Source organism: Leopardus geoffroyi, chromosome E1 (assembly GCF_018350155.1).
Source record: "Leopardus geoffroyi isolate Oge1 chromosome E1, O.geoffroyi_Oge1_pat1.0, whole genome shotgun sequence".
In the NCBI taxonomy this organism is placed as follows: domain Eukaryota; kingdom Metazoa; phylum Chordata; class Mammalia; order Carnivora; family Felidae; genus Leopardus; species Leopardus geoffroyi.
This window is the reverse complement of record NC_059330.1, coordinates 36,765,797-36,790,519: the sequence shown is the minus strand read 5'-3', so window position 1 is coordinate 36,790,519 and position 24,723 is coordinate 36,765,797. Positions and strand designations below refer to the sequence as shown.

Genomic DNA, 24,723 nt, shown 5'->3' with positions numbered 1-24,723 from the left:
GGCTCAGGTCATGATCTCATGATTTGTGAGTTCAAGCCCCTCATTGGGCTCTGTGCTGACAACTCAGAGCCTGGAGCCTGCTTTGGATTCTGTGTCTCCCTTTTTCTCTGCCCAATCCCCACTTCCTCTCTGTCTCTCTCTGTCTCTCAAAAATAAATAAACACTTGAAAATTTTTTTAAAAAAAGCAGAGTACGTGGTAATCAAAAAGAATGAAATCTTGCCATTTGCAACTACATGGGTGGAACTTTAGGGTATTATGCTAAGTGAAATTAGTCAGAGAAAGACAAATATCATATGACTTCACTCATATGAGGACTTTAAGACACAGAACAGATGTATACAATGGAAGGGAAGCAAAAATAATACAAAAACAGGGAGGGGGACAAAACATAAGAGACTCTTAAATATGGAGAACAAACTGAGGGTTACTGGAGGGATTGTGGGAAGGGGGAGGGGGTAAATGGTTAAGAGACATTAAGGAACCTACTCCTGAAATCATTGTTGCACTATATGCTAACTAACTTGGATGTAAATTTAAAAAATAAAATAAATTAAATTAAATTAAATAAATAAACCTAAAAAATTTTTAAAAAGCAGAGTACGTTTGACTGAGTAAGAATGCAAGACAATTACATGCTATCTACAAGGAACACACTTTAAATATAAACACACAGGCTGAAAATAAAAGAATGGAAGTGATATAGAAGCAAACTGCAAGCATAAAGAAGTTAGAATGGCTATATTAATGTAAGACAAAGGAGACTTCAAGACAGGGAGTATTACCAGAAATAAAGAGGGATATTTCATTATGATAAAAAGGCCAAGTCATAAGGAAGATAGAATCATAGATGTGTATGCACATAACAAGAGCTACAAAATACCTGAAGCAAATTCTGACCAAATTAAAGTGAGGAAAAGACATGTCTACAATCACAGTTGGGGATTTTACCAGCCTCCTTCAGAAACTAATAGAACAACTGGAAGAATAATCACTAAGGAGATAGAGGACCTGACCAACACCATCAGTCACTTTGACCTAATTGACATCCATAGAATGATCTATTCAACAACTGCAGAATATACATTTTTTTTAATGCACATGGTATGTTCAGCAAAATATACCTATTCTATGCCATAAAATAAGTCTTCATAAATGCCCAAAGACTAAAACCTTATAGAATATGTTCCCTGACCACAAAAGAATTTAGAAATTAGTAACAATAAGATATCTAAAAAGATTCAACAGTTAGAAATAAAATAAACCAAGGAAGAAATAGTATTCTTTGAATAAAACGAATATTTCAAACAGAATGACTATAAAATACAACATATTTAAATTTATGGGATTTATAGATTCCTGTAGTTAAGGGAAATGTATAGTTTTAAATGTTCGTGTTAGAGACGAAGAAAGTTTTAAAATCAATGATCTAAGTCTTCACCTTAAAAAACTAGAAAAATAGGGGCGCCTGGGTGGCGCAGTCGGTTAAGCGTCCGACTTCAGCTAGGTCACGATCTCGCGGTCCGTGAGTTCGAGCCCCGCGTCGGGCTCTGGGCTGATGGCTCAGAGCCTGGAGCCTGTTTCCGATTCTGTGTCTCCCTCTATCTCTGCTCCTCCCCCGTTCATGCTCTGTCTCTCTCTGTCCCAAAAATAAATAAACGTTGAAAAAAAAAATTAAAAAAAAAAAACAACTAGAAAAATATAAGTAAATTAAACCCCAAGTAGAAAAAAGAAAATAATAAAGATAAGGGTAGAAATCAATTTAAAAAGCAGAATAAACATTAGTTGGTTCTTTCTAATGACCAATAAATTTGATAAACCCCTAACAGTTTTATCAAGATCCATCAAAGGAAAGAAAAAAAACCCACAAATCACCAATATCAGGAATGAAGAAAGGGATATTATTAAAAACCTCACAGAAGTTAAAAGAATACTAAGGGAATATTATCAACATCTTGTTGCCAATAAATTTGACAAATTACATTAAACCGACAAACTCCTTGAAAAGCACAATTTACCAAAATGTGCAAGATGAAATACAAAATCCAAATAGCCCTATATCTATAAAAGAAATTGAATGCATAGTTAAAAAAAAAAAATTTTTTTCCAGAAAGGTTAGGCCCAGATGATTTCACAAGTGATTTCTACCAAACATTTAAGCTAGAAAGAATACCAATCTTACACAAACTCTTAGAGAAAACAGAGTAGTGTGAGCACCTTCTAATTCATTTTATGAAGCCAGCATAACTGTGATATCAAAACCTGATAAAGATATTAAGAGAAGAAAAATTTCAGATCAGTGTATAATACATTTGCCCTTCAGTTTAGAAGCTAAGGCTAATCACAGTGAATGTGACCTGAACACACTACTCAGCACTGAATGGGAAAGAGAATTTAAAAGGTCCCTCAGTATATCACCTCCCTTATGTAACCAAGCTTACCACTCTATCTGATAGGCTTTCTGTTAAGTATCAATCATTTTAAAACAAAATCTTTTCTAATATAAATATCATATCACACCACATCAGAAGACATCGGGTTTCCTATGAGGTAGATACTACTGTCCCATTTTCTGGATGAGAAAACAAAGGTTAAAAAAACTTGCTTCCAGGTGACACACCTAGCAAAGATATGAACTCAAGCAGTCTGGTTCCAGAGCCTGAGCTCTTAATCACTACCCTGTGTTGCTCCTCCAAATACATTAATCCAGTAACATAATTATAGGTAAATAAATTATGGTGTATCATATTTGAATACTATGCAACCATTAAAGTATCCAGACAGATTGAGAGAGGAAAAGAAAAAAAAGATATTTCTCAGATTTTAGAAAATAAACACAAACATATTTTACCTTTCCCTCTAATAAAAAAGGTATTGCTGCTCATTGTAGAAAATTTGGAAAATACAGAAATTGATATAAGGAAGAAAATTGCAATTACTTGCAATTCCACCATTCTTTCAGTTTTTATTCTCTGCTAACATGACCTTTTAATCTTCATTTACAACAATAAGATATCAAATGTCCTGAGGTTTTTACACTCAACTTTGGTTATTGGTTGGGATGCCTGGGTGACTCAGTTGGCTACGCCTCTGACTTTGGCTCAGGTCATGACCTCACGGTTCGTGAGTTCAAGTCCCCCATTGGGCTCTGTGCTGACAGCTCAGAGCCTGGAGCTGCTTCAGATTCTGTGTGTGTGTCTCTCTCTCTGCCCCTCCCCTGCTCGTGCTCTGTCTCTGTCTCTCTCTCAAAAGTAAATAAACATTTAAAAAAAGAAAAGTAACGATAACAACTAAAAAAATGAACTTTAAAAAGAAGAAAAAACATTGGTTATTGGTTATATCATAGATCCACATAATGAAATATTATATAGCCATTTAAACATAATATTCACGATGAAATTTTAAGAAATTCAGAAAACTCTCATAGTGTACTTTTAACACAATACTGAAGAAGAAAAAGGAGGAGGAGGAGGAGAAAGAGGAAGAAATTGGAAGCCTGACTTTACTCAACTTCAAGACTTGCTATACTGTTGCAGTGATCAAGACAGAGTGGTATTGTTGAAAGATTGGACACACAGATTAATGAAACACAACAGAGAATCTAGGGATAGGCCCACACAGAGTCAACTGATTTTTGACAAAGGAGTAAAGGCAATTCAACGGAGAGGGAATAGTCTTTAACAAATGGTGCTGGAACAACCGGACATCCATTCACCAAATTTTTTTTGAAAAGACACAGATCTTTACACCTTTCACAAAAATTAACTCAAAGTGGATCACAGACCTAAGTGTAAAACATAAAACTATAAAACTTTAGAAGATAACATAGGAAAAAATGTAGGTGACCTTGTTTTTGGCAATACGCTTTTAGCTACAACACCAAAAGCATGATCCATGGAAGAAATAATTGGTAAGTTAGACTTCATTAAAATGGAAAACTTCTGCTCTGCAAAAGACAATAGGAGAATGAAAAGACAAGACACAGACTGATAGAAAATCTTTGCAAAACATACAACTGATAAAGGACTGGTAACTAAAATACACAAAGAATTCTTAAAACTCAACAATGAGAAAATTAAAAATCCAATTTGAAAATGGACAAAAGATCTGAGCAGATACCTCACCAGAGATGATATACAGAAGATGAAAAACCATATGAATAGATGCTCAGCGTTATGTGTCACTAAGGAATTGCAAATTATAACAATAAGAAATCACTACATGCCTATTAGAACAGCAGTATTTACCCAATTGAACTGAAAATGTATGCCCATACAAAAACCTGTACATGGATGTTTACAGCAGTTTTATTCATAATTGCCAAAACTTGGAAGCAACCAAGATGTCTGTCTGTAGGTGAATGGATAAATAAACATCCAGACAATGGAATGCTATTCAGTACTAACAAGCAATGAGCTATCAAGCCATGAAAAGATATGGGGAAATCTTAAGTGCATATTACTAAGTGGAAGAGGCCAATCTGAAAAGGCTACATATTGTGTAATTCCAATTATATGACATTCTGGAAAAGGCAATACTGTAGAGACAGTAAAAAGATCAGTGGTTGGCAAGGGGTCCAACAGGAGTGGGGAAGGGGTGAATAGGTGAAGCTCAGAGGATTTTGGGGGCAGGGAAACCAGACTATATGATACTTTAATGGTGGATACACAACATTATGCATTTGTCAAAACCTGTAGAACTTTACAACACAGAGTGAGTCTTAATGTCTACAAATTTAAAAAAAAAAAAAACAACCAACATTTAGGAGGTTGGGGGATCTCAGGAAAGAATGCAGATTGTAGCAACATAATCTCACTGTATTACCAATAATGGGGGAAAACCTCACTGAAGGGGATGGGGGAAAAGGTACTGACCTAAGTAACTTTGGAAATAAGTGAAGTTTATAAGACTAAAGGCAAAAGAAACTGCACATAAATACTGGTCTTCAGTCAATGAAACTGGGAAACTGGTCTTTTGTTTCCCAAAGGTGTATGGGTTAATGATTCTTATATTGCTATATGTGTATATTCTGATCAAACAATAAATGGATGATGAATGGTTGGAACCAGGTTTCTCCCTGTTGGAATGGAAAGGAGAAGAGCAGGTATGAAGAATAGCAAGGAGAGGAGTGTAGAATGAATTAGAATTGAAGACATTGTAAAAACTCATGTCTAATTTTACATAGATACAGATGGTTATATAGAGGATTTTTTATAGATATATGTGTATATGGGATTATTATAAACACATGTGTTTCTTTGCTCTGTTAACGGAGAGGCCCTAAAAGAAACATCCCAGTACCGATGAGCTCACCCAGAACCCAGATCTTGGTTTCTAATACCGATTTTCAATAAAAAGGAAAAAATCTCCTTGGAGAAATGGCTGATTCTAGAACTGGGGCAGGAGATATCCAAGATGAGCCTGGAGTATGTTGTAGTGCCAGAAAGTAAGAATATGCCCCAAACATGCACTCACACACACATGATGAGCGTATCAAAAAAGTCACAGAAGCCACGTAAAAGAGGTCCCAATGGCCAAAGCTGGAACAATTTGAGCAATAAAATAAAGTAATATTGGATTACAATTCCAAGTATAAAATATGTATTCTTCATTAGTCCATACATTTAAACAAGTAACTCAAGAAATTAATAAATGGGAATGAAGAGACAAATCTCCAGTGCAGACGCATTCCAAATAATTTATGTAGATACTTCACTTCAAAGAAGGGGGGACATATGGGGTGCCTGGGTGGCTCAGTCGGTTAAACGCCTGACTCTTGATTTCAGCTCAGGTTATGACCTCATGGTTCGTGGGTTCGTGCCCCAAGGCAGACTTTTCATTGCCAGTGTGGAGCCTGCTTGAGGTTCCCTCTCCCTCTTTCTCTGCCCCTCCCCTGCTCGCACTCTGTCTCTCTCTCAAAATAAATAAACATAAAAAAAAAAATTGTTTAAGAAGAGGGAACATAAACTGCCACCCCTTAAGTGTAGGCTTCACATACAGACTTCCTTCTAAAGAATGCAGTACTGAAAGGTGGAATAAAGAGTAACTTTACAGTAAAGAAACCAGACAAACATTGCATCAACCAGGTGATCAAGGTCAATACCAACAGTCATGAATCATCTTAATATTACATACCCTCAACATGTGATAAGAATGGCACTTTACCACTGTGATATTCCTCACCAAAATTCATAGCCCTAGTCTAGTCATGAGAAAAACATCGAATTCTAATGTAGGCACATTCTACAGTACAACTGACCAGTGCTCCTCAAAACCTTCAAGGTCATCAAAAACAAGGAAAGTTTGAGAAATTGTGACAGCCAAAAGGAATGTAAGGAAACTAAATTAAGTAAGGTATCATCGATAGGATCCTGGGAGAGAAAAAAGGATACTAGGTAAAAACTAAGGGAAAGAGAATACATTATGAACTTTAGATAATAACATATCTGTGTTGGTTCATGAACAGTAACAAATGTTATCATACTAACGTTAAATGTTCATAATAAGGGAAACTGGGAAGAAGGGGAAATAGAACAGTGTACTACTGCTCCATTTTTCTGTGAATCTAAAACTGTTCTAAAAGTAAGAAGTCTATTAATTTTCAAAAAGCGGTGTACAGTATAATTTTAACATTTTGAAAAAAAAAGGAGGGAGGACTGGAGACGTACTTGTACGTCTATCTTCGTTTCACTTGGTGGTGATGTGCTGAGCTGGTTCATAGTTGTGAGCAGGGAAGGAGGCCACCTGGGCAGATAGAAAGTCGGGAATGAAGAGGAATCCTGTGAGAGAGGGGTGGTCACAGTGTATACTTTATTCCCACAGATGATAAATGTATAGTTGGCCCTTGAACAACCTGAGTGTGAACTGACCAGTCCACTTAGATGCAGATTTTTTTTTATAAATACAGTACAGTCTTGTAAATGTATTTTCTCTTCCTTATGATTTCTTTATAACATTTTCTTTTCTCCAGCTTACTTTATTGTTTTCTTTAATGTTTATTTATTTTTGAGAGAGAGAGAGAGAGAGAGAGAGAGAGCGTGATCAGGGGAGAGCCAGAGAAAGAGAAAAAACATAAACTTCTACCGTGTTGAGATGTTGCATTTGGCGATCTTTATTACAAAGTTTAATCTTTCATCTTGAGGAATTACTTCTTTGCACTGAGTGTCCCTCAGGAGTCCATTTTCTTTTTTTTCTTTTTTTAATTTTTAATGTTTATTCATTGAGAGAGAGAGAGAGAGAGAGCACCACGCAGGGGAGGGGCAGAGAGAGGGAGACACAGAATCTGAAGCAGGCTCCAGGCTCTGAGCTGTCAGCACAGAGCCTGACAGGGGGCTGGAACCCATGAACAGTGAGATCATGACCTGAGCTGACATCGGACGCTTAAATGACTGAGCCACTCAGCTGCCCCGCCAGTTTACTTTATTTTAAGAATACAGTATATGGTGCATATAACATATAAAATATGTGTCAATTGACTGTTTATGTTATTGGTAAGGCTCTGCTCAATGGTAGGCTACTAGTAGTTAACTTTTGGGAAAGTCAAAAGCTATATGAGGATTTTCAACTGTAAGGTTGGGGGGGAGGGGGGAGGAGGCAGCAGCCCTAACCCACATGTTCAATACTATATAGTATTTTGTACTTCTACCCTCCTTACTGTACTCTTGTAAGTAAAGTATCCTATGTAATTGTATTTCTATATACTAAAAGTGTTAAAAGAACATCAACAGGATAAAATTACCCCCCAATGATATTAAGAAAAACTTGCCATTTTTGTTATGAGCTTACTTTTTCAAATTACTTTTTTGCAAAGCTTCCTTTCCAAATGTTAATTCACGTGCAAGTGTCATCTCCTCAGGAATAAAATAACACAAAGACAATCTCTGCTGTCTGTCTCATCTGTTTTTTAAAAATCAGATCTAAAATCACACCCACAACTTAGTAGATAAACAAGTGTATAAACAAGAAAAATATAAATAAAAGCAGGGCACCTGGGTGGCTCAGTTGGTTGAGCGGCCGACTTTACCTTAGGCCATGATCTCATAGGGGGTTCAGGAGCTCGAGCCCCACATTGGGCTCACTGCTGTCAGCACAGAGCCCACTTTGGATTCTCTGTCCCCCTCTCTCTTTGCCCTTCCCCAGCTCGCACTCTCTCTCTCAAAAATAAATAAAACATTTGAAAGAAAAAATGAGTTAAAAGCAAGGGCTATAAGGGCTGTATGAGGAATTATATATCCAGTATTATACACACTTGCCTACTCATTTTATGAAGCCAGCATAACCCTGACATCACAACGTGATAAAGATATTAAGGAAACAAAAATTACAGATCAATATATAATACATTTGTCTTTCAATTTAGATGATGCCACTTACAGTGATTACGACCAGAAGGTGCCTGCACAACCCTGATCAGAAACACACTCCTCACCACTGAACAGGAAAGAGATTTTAAAAGGTCTCTCAACATATCAGCTCCTATATTTAACCCAGCTCACCAAGCTAACTATAGGTTTTCTGTTAAGCAATCAACCTTTTACAAACAACTCTTCTAACATAAACATCACATCCTGCCACAACAGGATGCCTTAGGATCCTGCAATTGCATAACCCAGTGTGGAAAACACCACTGTGTAAGAACACTCTTGAGGCACCTCTGACCCTGCAGCTCTCACTGTGTATAATACTCAATGTTACAGGCTCTGCACATCGTTACCTTCAACTGGTAAGTGAGCAAGACGAACCACATGGTGTAAATGTCTTCACATCAAAGAGAAAAGACAAAATGAGAAACATACCATCAACAATGCCACTTTTTTCCTACACATCTTCATTCTTCAACAAATATTTGTTGAGTGCTTAATACATGCCAAGTACTGGAAAAAGTGAATTAGATCTAAACTCTATCATAAGAGTATACAGTCTAGCAGAGAATACAGACTTAAATAGGCAATTAGAATAAACTGTGATATGAGTTAATTGTGCTAATATGAAAAGGAAGGGAGGCCACAACCCCATGGTATAGGCACCTCATCTAGAGAGGGAAGTAAGTCAGGGGAGACCTCTTAGAGAACTGATCTTTTATCTGAAATTCCCAAATTTGCAGGCTAAGTATGTATGTTGTGTGTGGGAGAAGGTAGGGAGTTGGTGGAACTAGGAAAAGAATGGCACAAGCATGGGAACATCATGTACAAAGGTCCTGAGGTGACAGATCTCAGTTCAGCTGGAGAGACTGAAAGAGTCTCAACTTAGACAGCAGAAGGTTAGAGGTGAGAGGGACAATGGTGAAAGATTACTCTGGAAGGAAGGCTTATAGTAGCATATGGTATTTTGTACTAAAAGTAATATACAGTGATTTTAAGTCCCATATTTAAAAGGTAAACTCAGCTCTGGCAAAGCTGTATCTGCATTTCATAAGTCACAGATGTTCTAAAACAGACTCCCTCAGCTTCTAGGCAGCTTATTTGGACATCTATTCCAGCAAGTCAGAGTAGGAAAAGAAGACAGAAGGATAAGGGAACAGAAGGTATGTGGAACACTGTAGAAGTAATATGATCATCATACCCCTGCAGGATCTAAGGCCAGCTGAAAAGATTCTTGGCAGGATGTGTCCAAGATCACTAGGTTTTGTAGACTGGTGCAAGTTTCTGACATTTTCCCAAATATCTGACCTTGTCCATTTACTCTTTCGTTTATTTTGAGGACAATGATATGGGTCACATTTACTACTAAGATACTTGGGTATTCTTTTTCCTTTTGGGATTTTAAAAAACTTTATTTATTTATTTTGAGAGAGAGAGAGAGACAGAGTATCGCAAACAGGCTCTGCACTGTCAGTGAGTGAGGAACCCGATATGGGGCTTGAACCCACGTACCTTGAGATCATGACCTGAGCCGAAATCAAGAGTCAGGCGCTTACCCGAATGAGCCACCTACGTGACCCTGGGTATTCTTTACATTAAATTAAATATCACAACTATTCCTTTAAATTATATATTCCTATTTTACAGAAGAAACCAGCCTGGTTGCTAATCCAGCTTCTACAAAGTCTCATTGACAGCTTCTGGTGGAAAGAAACCAAAATTTCTGATTCCCTATCACAGGTACACTGAAGATATCAGACCGTTAAGATTTCTGCAGTCACTCTTAAATGTCACACTGAAATTCAATCTTTAAAACTTCAGTGTTTGATTTTTCCTACCCCAATCAATAATGGAAGTCTTCAAGGAAATCTTGTCTATTTTCATACCAATTAAATAAAAGTATAATAGAAGGGGATAATTACTTTCAGTTTGTTTAAAACTTGTTTTAAACCTTGCATTACATTTTTATCTGGCAATTAATTGTAATCCTTAAGGCATATATTTTTTGCCTTCTGTTAAGAGGTAAACTTATTGGCAAGGCTAAAATCATACCCACCAGCTTTGTTTTGGCTTGCAGGAAGTTGTCAGCATACAACAGAGAAATTATCAGCATGTTCTGGTTGTGGTTTGCTTCAACCTGCTGATTGTTTCTGCCCCATGACCCAAGAATTGTGGTGTTTATATTTTTAATTCTCTTTCTACCTCCTGGAGGGGGGAAAATGACAATACCTGTATACTCACAGCACAGAGAGAACAAAAACCAGAACCTAAAACACAGCGAGTACTTTAGATTAAGTTTTAGCTAGTGGCCAAACTAAAATTCTAGGATTAACACATCTGCAATCTATTTGAGAGTCTAAAAATTTATCCTACAGAAATATTTTCACATGTACACAAAGATGCACAGAGATAGGTTCTCTACAGCACTGTGGAAATATTTTTAAAAATTGGGAAAAACTTAAACATCCATCGATAGAAAAATAGTTACAAATTTTGCAACACCATGCAGCAATTTATATATCTGCATGGATAGACAGATTCACATGGAAAAGTATATAATACTACCCTGTCTTAAAAAATCAAGTAGTCTTATTTCTATGTTGTGTAAATATTCTATAATAAAAATATATCCATGAGAACTCTCACACACTGCTGGTAGGAGTGTAAAATAAGTATAATTGCTTTGGGAAACTGGAGTTTCTAATAAAATTAAACATATACCTACCCTATGACCCAGTAATTCTACTCCTAAATATTTATCTGAAAGAAGTGAGTGCTTATGTTCACAAAGCAAGTTATGTAAGAGCGCTCACAGCAGCTGTATTCACAATAGCCCCAAACTGAACAGCTCAATGTCCATCAGCAGAAAAATGGATGAACAAAATATGGAATATGGGATACTACTCTGCATAAAGGATAAGATAAAACTGATACACAGAACAACAGGGATAAATCACAAAAATACGATGTTGAGGACAGACACAAAAGAGATCATATTGATTCATGAAGTTCCAGAACAACTACAGTAATCCATGATGATAGAGGTCAGAATAGTCGTTACCTCTGGGGAGGGCTACTAACTGGAAAGGAAACTTTTCAGGATGATGGAAATGTTTATATCTTAATCTGGGTGGCGGTCACACAGGTGTTTACATATATTAAAGTCATCGAGTTGTAACACTTAAGATTAGTGCATTTTATGTACATAAATCATACCTTAATGAAAGAAGGAAGGGAGAAAGGGAGGGAGGGAGGAATGGATAGATGGATTGAGGGAGGAAGAGGTTCATATAAAACGTTATCAGAAAGGAAAAATTATTTAAATTTTTTTAAATGTTTATTTATTTTTGAGACAGAGACAGAGTGTGAGCAGGGGAGGGGCAGAGAGGGAGACACAGAATCTGAAGCAGGCTCCAGGCTCTAAGCTGTAACCACAGAGCGCGACACAGGGCTTGAACCCACAAACCGCGAGATCATGACCTGAGCCAAAGTTGGACACTTAACCAAATGAGCTGCCCAGGAGCCCCAGAAAAATTATTTTAAAGGCAATGTGATTTTCAGGAGGTTTATTAGACCAAAGCTAAGAGATATTTTCTGCATCATCTTGAGCAAAGCAGCCAGATACATGAGGACATACTGTATGATTGAATAAGCAAAGCTGAACTTTGCTGTTAGAAATCAGAGGCGTGTTTGCCTATAGGTGTGGGTAGGTACTAAAGGACACAGAGGGTCTCTGGAAGTTTTGGTAACGTTTTTGCCTTTGTTTTGGGGATGTGTTCTTTTTGTGAAGATTCACTGAGCTGTATATTTATGATTGAGCATTTTTCTGGAAGTATATTGTACCCAATAAAAACATCACAAAATAGGGGGTACTGGGTGGCTCAGCTGGTATAGCGTCCAACTTCTGCCCAGGTCACGATCTCAACGGTTCATGAGTTCAAGCCCTGCATTGGGCTCTGTGCTGACAGATCAGAGCCTGGAGCCTGCTTCAGATTCTGTGTCTACCTCTCCTTCTGCCCCTCCCCTGCTCACACTCTGTCTCTCTCTCTCAAAAAGATGAATAAATATTAAAAAATAGTTTTTAATAAATAAAAACAACACAAAATAAAACAAACAAAAAGAGGTATTTTCAGTAGCTAAATACCCCAGAATTCTCCATATATTTGATTTATAAGGTACACTACCTTAATTAATTCCAACTCAACTACAATATTGGTTTGCATAAGTAAAAATATGTGTCACAGGACACATTTTAGCAAAGCTCCTACTATGTGAATAAACATCTTATTTCCTTGTATCATACTAACATTAGAATGTCAACAATGTTAGGAGGAGACGCTAGATGAGAATTTAAGTAACCCATAAATGATTTTATCAAACCCATCAGCTTTCAGTAAAACTCGCTCTCTGGATGTTAAGACCACTTTGTTCCTGAGCCCACATCTGTCCTAACTTCCATGTAAAAGCTGGATAGTAAAATTAAGCAGTGGAACTCAAAGACTTCAAACCTGAAAAGCCATCTGTTAGAATCATCTAACCTATAATGCAGCACTGACAAACCGGAAAAGCAAGCAATGAACTTGGAAACACAGGGGAAATAAATATGAATAAATGTAGCAGAAATTATAGGATTTCTGTAGGGTGTAATGGCTTATGACGTGAACAAATGAGATCTATGATAGTTATGTCAGTATGTTAAGATTCTCAGATGATGGTAAAACTTGAAACTTATCTTATTTTTCCAATATTTAAAGTGACTGAAGATTGTTTAAGTATTACAAGTATATAATGAGGAAAAAATGTTATTATCTTAATTGGTGGCACCAAAATTCCTCTTAGAGAGACAACTGTCACCGTTTGGAAAAGTAACTTGTTTCTCTGTGTGGGTGTTGTGGGGGGTGAGCCTAAAAAATTCAACAGACAGCTAAACTATCTTTTCAGTTGGCCAGGGAAATAGAGTGTTGTTGTTGTTGTCTTTTTCTTTTTTCTTTTTGGTTTTGCTCCAGATAGGATAAAGGGAGAAAGTGCCTATGAGAAAGCACAGGCTGAGAACTACATCAGGTGAAGGGTCAGAGGGCACTCTGATGACTGGGGTGGCAAAGATTTAGGAATAGGGATGCTTAATATTCAAATTGAAATAATTTGCGTTACTGCTATGTAAACCCCTCATCCCTCCTCCTGTTCCCCCTAAAATTCCAGTGATGTCTTCTACAATTGCAGGGGCTTCACATGAGTAGGCTTTTGTGGAAACTGAGGAAAAGGGTCTATCTAGGCCAGGGTTTCTCAATCTTGCACTACTGACATTTGGGGTTGTATGATTCTTTGCTTGTGGGGGCTGTCCTATGCATTGTAGGAAGTTTAGCATCAGGCCTGGTCTCTACCCACTAGATTCCATAGCACCTCCCCAATTGCAACAACAAAAAACGTGTCCATGTGTTGCCAAAAGTCCCCTGAGAAACAAAATCATCCGATTTGGGAACCAAAAGTTTACGCCTACGTGACTCAGGGCAGCTAAGAGCCTGGAAGGAAAAGTACCCTGAGAATGCATGCTCCTTGAGAATTATTAGGATTTTGAGGAGACGTCTGGGCTTCCACAGGGAATAGATCATGCCTAGAGTTCAAAAGGTCAGGGCAGCCCACCCAACACCTAGGGTATACCCACAATGAAGCTCAAATATTTCTACCTATTAAAAAAATGTGTTTTTAAAAAACAAAAAGGAAGAAGAGGAAGAGTAAACCTTTCTTTTTTTTCTACTGAGAAGTAATGCAAAAGTACTATTTTACAAACACAAACACACACACACACACACACAGCATTCTACAACAAGGTAAGGAGCCCATATTTTTCCTAAGTTAACAATGAAGTTAATATCTCTCCTTCTTCCATAAATTTTCTCATAGAATGATCACTGGACTCTAATCTAAGGAAGGATAGAAATGGAGGAGACTCGGAAAGAACCCCTACAAACTTCCCGTAATTTAGAGAGGCAAGGGTGAATCACCGACATAGGTAAAAGGCCACACCTCAGAGCTTTCCTATAAAGAGACAAAAGCAAACAAAACAAAACAAACTAAACCAAAAAAATCAATAAGACTTTCTCTAAGAAAATAATTTTTTAAAAATTTACCAAATATTTATATGATGTTTAGTCCACGCCAGACACTATTGTAAGTTCTTTTCAAATATTCATTCCTTTGTTCCCCATGTAAATTCTATGAGATAGGTACTATTATGATTCCCATTTTACAGATGAGCAAACTGAGACCCAAAGTCAACCAGGTAGTAAGAAAGTGGCAGAGTCAGGATTTGAATTTAGGCAAACTAAACACACACACACACACACACACACACACACACACACACACACACAAAACCATACAGGACCTGTGAGAAAACACTCAAATTCAAAGAGAAAAGATCATCTTGAAAAACTAGAAAAAAATGCCTCCCTCTGAAGTAGATTTATTATTTAAAAAAAAAATTTTAATGTGTCTTTATTTTTGAGAGATATAGAGAGACAGAGCATGATCAGAGAAGGGGCAGAGAGAGAGGGAGACACAGAATCAGAAGCAGGCTCCAGGCTCTGAGCTGTCAGCACAGAGCCTGACATGGTGTTCAAACTCATAGACTGTGAGATCATGACTTGAGCCAAAGTTGGATGCTTAACTGACTGAGTCACACAGGGGCCCCAAGTAGATTTATTATTAAAGAACAGATGTATAGAAAATTTCTAATTTGTATTCTCAAAAACATCCAAAAACTCAGATCTATAAGCCAGAGCTTTGCAGATGTAATGACAAGGAAACAATGAGTGATAAGGAAAAAATACATGGAAATTTTTTTTTAAATTGAATGCTGAATTTAAAATCATGATGAAGTCAGTGACAGATAGAACAATAAAAAAGGTGAATTGGAGACAGTAGTTTAAGGTTTAATATATATCTTAACGTATACTCCAATGTGACAAAATAAAGCAAATGGAGCAGAAGTAGTGATAATAGAAAACTTCCCCAAGTTAAAGACCTGAGTCTGCAGGTCAAAATGGTTCATTACAAACTGAGAAAAATTATTTTAAAAATCTAAAACTTTGACACTATCTAGTGACATTTCTGAGAGCAAAGAAAAACATCCTATAAACATCTAGGCAGAGGGTGGGAGAAATGGGCTACAAAAGAAATACATCAGGCTGGCATCAGACTTCTCCTCCACAAAACTGAAGGCCAGAAGATAATGGGATACTTCTAGAGAGTGAATTAGTAGGAAGGGGAAGAAACGGGCAGAGTGCAAGTCTAGAACTCTCTGTACACACGTAAGTTTAAAATTTTTTTTGATTTTTTTTTTAATGTTTATGTATTTTTGAAGAAGAGAGACAGAATGCAAGCGAGGGAGGGGCAGAGACAGAGGGAGACACAGAATTCGAGGCAGGCTCCAGGCTCTGAGCTGTCAGCACAAAGCCTGACGCGGGGCTCCAACTCACAAACCACGAGATCATGACCTGAGCCGAAGTCGGATGCTTAACCGACTGAGTCACCCAGGCGCCCCTACACACCTAAGTTTATATGAAACTAGATAGACACATTCTTGGACATGTAGGGGATAAGGAAGTGTAGTATCAAAGAACCCTTCCTGAGGGGTGCCTGGGTGGCTCAGTCGGGTCAGTCTGACCTCGGCTCAGATTGTGATCTCACTGCTCACGGGTCCAAGCCCCACATCAGGCTCTGTGCTGACAGCTCAGAGCCTGGAGCCTACCTCAAATTCTGTGTCTCCCTCTGTCTCTGCCCCTCCCTCGCTTGCATTCTGTCTCTCTTCTTCTTCAAAAAAAATAAACATTAAAAAAAGATTTTTTTTAAAGGAACCCTTCTTGAGAAATTCACCCAGTATTATATTCTAGATCATCATCTACTAGGGCCTTATGCACTGTCCAATCCAGTAGCCAGCATGGCTACTGAGCAGCTGAAATGTAGCTAGCGCAATTGAGGAACCGAAATTTTTTATTTAATTTAAACGTAAATAGCCACCTATGGCTAGTGGCCACCATATTAGCCCAGTCTAAATATCTAAGAGAGATAAAATTAAAAGTTCAAGAATGAAAAAGCCATGGTACAAAAAGTAAGCAATGAGCAAATCAAAGGGAAAAAACAGTATTATATCTATGGTTTAAAAATATTATGCAAATGTCAGAAAATAATTATTGTAATATACATAATAAAATATTAACAATTAACAATTCTGAGTCTAAAATCTCAGATTATATCAGGAATTTCACATTTCACCTGAGAGGAAAGAGCCAAAAGAAAAGATTCATTCTTAGTGTTGCTAAATCAAAGGGACATGGTGCTTTTTTTTAAGCCATAAGAGAAAAAATATCAGTGGAATAACACTTGAATATATAACTTCTAGATCACTGGCAAGAAAAAAATAATTTTAATGATCTGAGAAAATTCTCAAGAGACCTTAGGAATTGAAAGACTGTAAGTGGAAAGATCACTATATAAAACTATCCACACACTATGTCCCAACTTTTAAAGTATGTACATACAATAAAAGCTGACAGAAATACATGGAACTTTAACAATTGTTGACCATGGGTGACTGTGTATCATTGTGTGTGTTCTAAATTTTCTACAATGAGCATTATTACCTTTATAATCAGAGAAAGTTTTAACACGGAAAAAGAAGAATGGTTAGATCTCACCTGCCGGTAGTCTCTCCTATCTAGAAGACAACCCGGTATCCCAAATTAAGCAAAAAAGACTCTTGAGCAGCCAAATGCATGTCACAAAGTCTACACCTAAAGATTTGGGTACTGTGTTCATCTAAAGAGCCCTTCATACCTTCTTTTACACATCTCAATCCCAACAAGCTTGATTCCCTCATATTCCAGTAGCAGTATGGCTCCAGACACACTGAGAGCAATGTAAAGTGATAGACCCGACCTTGCAGTAGGAAAAAAGTGACAAAAATAAAAATAGAAAACAGATGTTGACCTTCACAAGGCAGTCCGGGGGCAACTGGGACAAAAACAGCCCTAAACAACTCAATATGTTTCCACAAAGTTTGATGACCTATATTCACTATAACAACTCTTGAGTTACAGATTGGCTAGTTGAGGAAGTGAGAAAGTGAGGAAGTGAGAAAAATTCCGAATACATTTTAGAAAAAGATTAATCACAAATTTTATGATAAAAAGTTAGAGTGCTTCATTAAAGAGAATCAAACTATCAAGAGTAACTCACTCTTACCAGTTCCACAGAGTTGCAATTTTACTGTACTGAAAAGAATTTTAGGGTTGGTTGCATCGACCAAAACAAATCTGGAGAACAATCTAGAAAGAAATGATTAATTACTATTTCTTTCCAAGGAAGTTTAAAAATTAGTAACCATAGGCATATCAGAATTAGTGTTCACACAGCAGTTGCTACTAACTGCAGCTGGGATGTGGATGTTGTTTTGGCTTTACTCCACATTCCCAGCAGGATCTAGGTACCTTGTAGGTAGTTGGCACCTATTAGCTCTTAGGGTAAAATCAGTAGGTCCCATTCCATCACACACGGCACATTTTAAACTGAAGAAATAAATATATATTCTACCTCCTTCATACTTGCCTCTTGTGCTTCTTACTTCAAAAGCAGGGATAGAAAGACAAGGAAGAAACTGATTATGTTTATATCTATGGAGCAAAGATTATGCAAACTGCCAGCACACCATTGTTTTTGTTTTCAGTATGGTTATCACAAAACAAAAACAAAAAGATAGCTTTTACATCTCAAGCCTGATTATTTGAAAACAGACCTGAATATTTCCTCCTCTTTCAATAAGGCAGTAAACAAACACTTTTCATTTTACTTATCTGTAAGGTACTTATTTGCTGATATGGACTAGTTACAATTTCTATAAGAGAGCTTGACAGAGTCTGAGGAGGCTATTTCCTGAGTTACTCTAAAAGTACTCTCGCTGCTTTAACATTTGCCAAAAATTCCAAGAAAGCATTAAAAAAAAAAAAAAAATCCCCACCCTCCACACACCCCCAGAGCTAACTAGAGAAAAACATAATCATAACCTCAGTTAATGGTCCTTAAGCACTCTGACCACTCTGACATCTGCAAGCTTCTTTTTGTCTTTTGTTTGTCCCTTTTTCTTTTAAAGAACGCTACTGGGGCACCTGGGTGGCTCAGTCGGTTGAGCTTCCGCCTTTGGCTCAGGTCATGATCTCACGGTTCACGAGTTTGAGCCCCGCGTCGGGCTCTGTGCTGACAGCTCGGAGCCTGGAGCCTGCTTCGGATTCTGTGTCTCCCTCTCTCTCTGACCCTCCCCCGTTCATGCTCTGTCTGTCTCTGTCTCAAAAATAAATAAACATAAAAAAAAAATTAAAGAACGCTACTGATTGTTTATCTGATTAACAAACGTTAATACATGGTCATTGTCGCAATTCCAACAACATGAAGGTGTATGAAATAAAAGTAATGATCTCTGTCTCCCCCACCTTCTTATTCCCCTCCCAAAGAAACCAATGCTAACAGCTAGGTGTATATTCTTACTTCTTCCTAGGCTTACAAAATAGTACATAATATATGGGAGGGAGGGCATGGTTCACCTTTTTGTTCTCAGACAAAAACAGATCATATATGTTATTGTGCACCTTGCTTTTAGTCTTAAACCTATGGACATTTTCCAAGCCAATATATACAGATACATTACATTCTTTTTAATGGCTGCAAAATATTCCATAAGATGGATAATTCATTCATACCATCGCCCCACCTTTCCCAACTCATGGACATTCGAGATGGATCCTTGTACACATACCTCCTGTCCTTTAATTTCAGTAATACGGATTCCCAGAAGTTGAGTTTTTGGGTCAAATGAAACATTTCCAAATGTTTAAAATTTTATCCTTAAACAAAATTAATTGTAGACCTTCAGCATTTCTGTTCCCTTCTTCCTTATGCAAAATTTTGGCATAAACCTTTCATAATGCTTTGCATATTTTATTTTTAAAAGCACACACATTATGTCAAAAAATGCCCCTGTCATTTATGCTTGTGTAGTTATAAATAAATAAATGCTTAAGTTATGGCTGTGATGGCCAGCATTAAATCACCGTGCAAATGCTTATGCCTTGGTTTATGAAAGTAGTAATTCATTGTGGAAACCCCACCACCACAGCCATGTGGCAGCACTAAAGTGGCAGCTCCCTCACCCTGTGACTCTCTCCACTGAGTGACAATATAGAGATCAGGACCTACATATTTTCTAATTGTCAACAGTTAACCTTAAAAAGTGTGTGTGGGAGGGGCCAGAGAAGGGGGGAGACAAGTACACAGTAACAGACGAGAAATTGATAGCCATTATGGGTTTCTAATATCCACAAATTATTTGTAGTACAGTGAATAATTCTACTGGTCTACACCAGAGACTGTATTCCATAAAAAAACAAAATCTAAAAAAAAAAAAAAATCTATAACCAATATGCTGCTATGATTCCATGGACCTTTCAAAAACATAGTCTTCAAACGTTTTTCAATAGAATTATTGGTTGGTTGGAATCCCACTTTTATTTTTCTTCCCCTCTAGTTCAGATTCAGATTCCAATTGCAAACTTAAAAAAAAAAAAGGCCTTAAAGAAATACATTAACCAACGAAGCTCCTTAAAATTTAATCTCAGACTCCTCTGTATATTCTAAAGATGCAAGCACCAACAGACATTGTTAAGACACAGCAAGTTTGATACAGAAGTATGTGACATGCAATTAATCTCCATTCATACCCTGCTCTACTTGTCAGCAAACAAAGGTTCTGCTTTAGAAGGAGATCTGAAGACTTCAATTAAAAACAGTCAGCTAACAAGAAAATAATCTAAGCTAAAGGAAGGTGGCAGGTGCAGAAATGAGTTGTTTACCAAAGTGTCAGTTTTGAACAATAAAGAACTGCACATCAAAAATGTTGAAGGAGTGGATTTCACTGCAAGCCTCTGAAAATAAAAAGGAATTTTCTACTAAGGCTGCACACAGAACGGAAGTATAGTTTAATGAGCTTGTAAAATAGGTTTTCTCTCATCAAATGACAGATACCAATAAAAAGAATCACTTTATATTTTTTAATGCAAGGGCAGAATTAAACTTTTCGCCACAGTTCCTTGTCTCCCAGGAACCACACTCACAGCCTCTCTTTATACTTAACATCGAATATTCAACCAACAACAGGGGGAAAGGCTGGATTGCTTCTTCTCAGACACCCAGATGATGCTATTTTAGCCTATAAATACTTTTTTACTCTGAAACTTTAGATTTACTCAGGTCATAAGTAAAGTGGATTTTGGAAGCTTCACCTTAAAAGAAATACCTAGTTGACAGCTTTTACATAGAAGCAATCCAGAATGGAAACAGTGCTACAAACAGAGACCAAAAGGACTGCCAAATATTTGATTAGGAGGCATTTATACCAAGATAACAAGGTAATGGAGATATAAAACCAATTAAATTGAGAGAAACTGGAAAAAAAAAAAATACTCCTTGCCAAAAGTCTGACCTGCCCAAAGCAGGCCATCTGTTAAATATGTGTCAAAAATGTCACTCGGATGCCAAAAGGCTTAATTCCAGTAGTTTCCTCCTGGGGCCCTTATGCAAGCACAGATTCCAGGCCTCTGTCCGTTCCAGGAAGGTCAGTTACAGGGAAGCAAGTTTCTTGCACGAGAAAGTGTGAATGGAGCAGGTGATATTTCGAGTGTTAAGAAGGATGTGTCGAGTGTTGCTGAGTATGACCTTAACTCTTAAAAGGACTGCTTAGGAACGATAGTTTGAAGGTACACACCCTAGGATGGGGCATTTCTAGAAAAGTCAGAAATGTAATACTGCATGTCAGCCTGCCCTGGGTGGGCAGCAAGACCTTTCCCCCCCCCACCCCCCACGCCCCCCCCCCCCCCCCGCCCCAGAAGTCTGCAGGCTGGCAGAGGGAGGCACGGGCTTTGGGCGCCAGCAAAACACCCATTAACCCCCAGGCCTTGGCCGACAGCATCCCACGAGCCCCTCACACCCCCCTGAGAGCCTCGGGGAGCTCTGAGTAGGAGAGTGAGGGACTTCGGGGTATGGGGAGGGAGGAAGAAGGCAAAGCCCCACAGGCGCGGTGGTGGGGGGCTGTCCCCAGGAGACCGGGAACGTGAGGAGCGCCCCTGAGGACCTGGCTGGAAGGTGGTTCGGAAGCCTGGGAGGTTACGTGGAGGAGTGGAGACGCCTCGAGGAAAAAGAAAATGTGGAACTGAGCGGGGCGAATGGGACCCTGAGCGGGCCGAATGAAAATGTGGCTCTGCAGAGTTGAGGGTTCTAGAAGCCTTGAGGCTCTAGAAGGTGGAGGGTGATGGAGCTGCAAAGAGAGGCCGGCCTTGGGAGCCTCTGGCGTCCCGGGTGGGGACCTCCAGCTCCGCACCAGAGGGACTCCCCGGGAGGTGGGGTGGGGGACGGCGGGAGGGGGCCTGGGGCTGGGCCAGGGTGTTACCTTCCATGAGCCAACGGATCTCCTCGGGGAGGGCGACGGCCTGCATTTGGCCGGGCGGTGAGGAGGCCGGAGTGTGAGGCGGGAGAGGGGCCGTGAAGGCCTGGTGCCAAGGCGGGCGGGCTGGCGGGCGGCGGTCGCCGGGCGGAGGCACCTGTACCTCTGTCTCCGCCGCCGCCTCCCGGCCTGGCCGCAGGGCGGGGCCGCGGGCCCGGGGCGCGCTCAGGAAGTGGCGCGCGCGGCGGGCGGGGGGCGCGCCCCGGGCGGTGGGGGCGGGGGGGGGGCGGACACCTGTGCGCGGGTGCACGCGCCACTCCCGGGGCGCCCTCAGGTGGAAGGCCTGGGGGGCGGGGGGCCGCCGCACAGGCAAAGCCCCACCAGCACAAAAGACTCAACCCAAAAGAACCTGGTCTCCTGGGAGACTTCCTATCCTCAGCCCTGGACGGTTGACCTCAAGGGACAGGCTTTAAAGCCACGGTGGTGCCCGAAACGGGGCGCGGAGAGGCAGAATCCCAGAAGAGCCGTCCCCTCCCAGCCCAGCAGCAGCAAGCAATTCCCGATCCAGCTCGCACTTCCACGCCCAGGAAACCAGGGCAGAACGTTCACTATCTCAGACAAACCGGATGTCTAAAGGGAATGGCCGTAGGTCCCAATAAATAATGCAAAGCCACCAACATTTAGGAGAAGCAGAGGCAGGGCTGCAGCAGATACAGGGAGCCCGTGTCCCTTCCTCCCTGAGGCTAAAAGGATGCGAGGAAGGGGAGGGCTAATCTGGAGAGAAGGGTGAGGGAGAGGGGAACCAAGCCTTTTCCCTCTAAGGGGGGGGGGGGGGGCGGGGAGTGAAAGACCACAGAAAACGTGTTCTCCTCCCCTCATCCGAAGTACAGTGGGGGTCAGTGTCCTGGTTGTGACACGGTACTGTAATATTGCAAGATGTTACCATTGAGGGAAACAGGGTAAGGGGTAGACAGGATCACTCTATCATCTCTTTGAACTTTTGTGAGTCTCAGTGATCGCAGAATAGTTTTGTGGGGGTTTTAAAGCACAATACCCCCAAACCAAGAGCACACTGTATACACTGTATGTTAGCTAACTTGACAATAAATTATATATTAAAAAAATAAATAAAGTACGATAAACCCAGTGCCATGAAGGTGGAAAGTGCCATGAGCGGTAAAAGGAGGAAGACTAATATAAAAAAAAAAAAAAAAAAAAAAAAAAAAAGGAGGGAAGTGTGGGTGCATGTGTGTTTAATGGTGCATGTGGCATTCGAGATGGGCTCTGAACATACCTGACTTTGAAGGGGCAGGAGGGCTTTCCAGGTGGAAAGACCAGAGTAAACAAAGACGGAAAAGCCTTTTGTTTGAGGAACAGCTAATACCCTTTTTACTGGACACTGTAGGGAAATTGTGATTGTCGAGAAAACTTTTTATTGTGAAGGGACTTGAAAGTCAGAATGAGGATTTTGAACTCAGCTGAGTGTGCACTTGGGAGACATTGACAAATTCTGAGCTGGTGAGCAACCTACCTGTGTAGTGTATGATCTTACACATCTCACTTTACCTCTACCGTTTTCCTTCTTTCTAAAACATGAAGTCTCTAGTCTCAGACTCTGCCTACAGAACGTGTGGGGAGGATTGGGAGCAGTAAGGGAGAGAACACGGGGAAGATGGGTGAAGTGGTTTTGACAGCCTCAGCGGAAATAATGACGGAATTGTGAATAGGGGGACGGGAGCCACAAGGAGAAACTGTCCAGAAGGATGTGGGGTAGCACTGACTGGCATAGTTTCCCAAGGTTGGGGGCTTGATCCTTTAAGGAGTGCAGTGGCTTCGAGCCATCTTTACGCGTCCACATCCGACAATCTGAAGAGGAATGGTTTGGGGATCACATGACCCACCCACAAGTTGCAGCAAACTGGACTGGGGTTGGGGGGACACGGGCTGGCAAGTCTCTGGGGACTCTAGCTCCCGCTGCTCTTCCTTCTTGCTCTGGAAAAGTTAACCACAAGCAGGCCGCCTCCTCCAGGCTCTGGAGCAAATACCAGGTCCCTGTTCGGGCATTTTTATCATACTGCTCGTTCTATAAAATTGTAGCTGCTCTGGAATCATTTTTGAGTACTTATGATGTGTTAAAAGGCAAGGGAGGATATATGGGAACTCTCAGTAGTATCACCATAATTTTTCTCTAAATCTGAAACCGTTCCAAAAAAAAAAAAACAGCAAGGGAAAACAAAGTCCCTCCTGTATGTAACCCCAGCACTTTGCCTTGCTTTCCCTCTCAGCAGTGGGAGGAAATCTGACAACCTTTCCCACTTCTTCAAGGATATTTGTAAATGCTAATATAGGCTACAAGCTAATGAGTCATTTGGGGAAGAGCAATGAACCCAGGTAATCTTACAACCTCCCAGGCCTTCACTGCCTGGCTTACTTCTACCAAAGGAAGCAGCAGAAACTCGAGGCATAGGTATTCCACATCCATTCTGGGTCTTAGAGAGACAGGGGGAGAGGGAGGTGCAGAGTTGAGTAGGGTGCGGTGGGTGACTGGCAGATTGCAATACGGCATTGTCATGTTGCATCAAGGTTCCTCATTGCAGACAGAAACCTGCCTCCACACATGAGCGCGGCCCCTCCTTAATCATCTGAGGACCCTGGTTCAGCAGTCAGCCTCACTCCTAATGACATTCTGTTAAATGGACAAATTCCTTTGAAGCCTTGTCCTTCTTTGAAATCCAATTTCGCAAGAAGCCAGATCTGATTGGGGGTAGCCATGGAAACCACACCGAGGAGTCTTTGAGAAGGTGGAGAGAGGCAAGGCAAAACGTGATAGTCAAGAGTCCTTTACTGCTCTGTCGGAAATATCAAAGGGATCTGGAGA

The 24,723-nt window shown here is 39.8% G+C and overlaps 1 protein-coding gene across 1 annotated transcript in view; it reads right to left on the bottom strand.

Moving 5' to 3' along the window:
- The window catches only part of SKAP1 (src kinase associated phosphoprotein 1), a 280,282-nt gene extending 258,220 nt beyond the window's left edge, over window positions 1–22,062 (bottom strand). Inside the window, exon 1 of the mRNA XM_045488552.1 lies at window positions 21,852–22,062. Coding sequence (XP_045344508.1) covers window positions 21,852–21,897 — 46 coding nt within the window. The 5' untranslated portion in view covers window positions 21,898–22,062. The remainder of the gene's footprint in view (window positions 1–21,851) is intronic.
- Window positions 22,063–24,723: the final 2,661 nt, after the last annotated feature.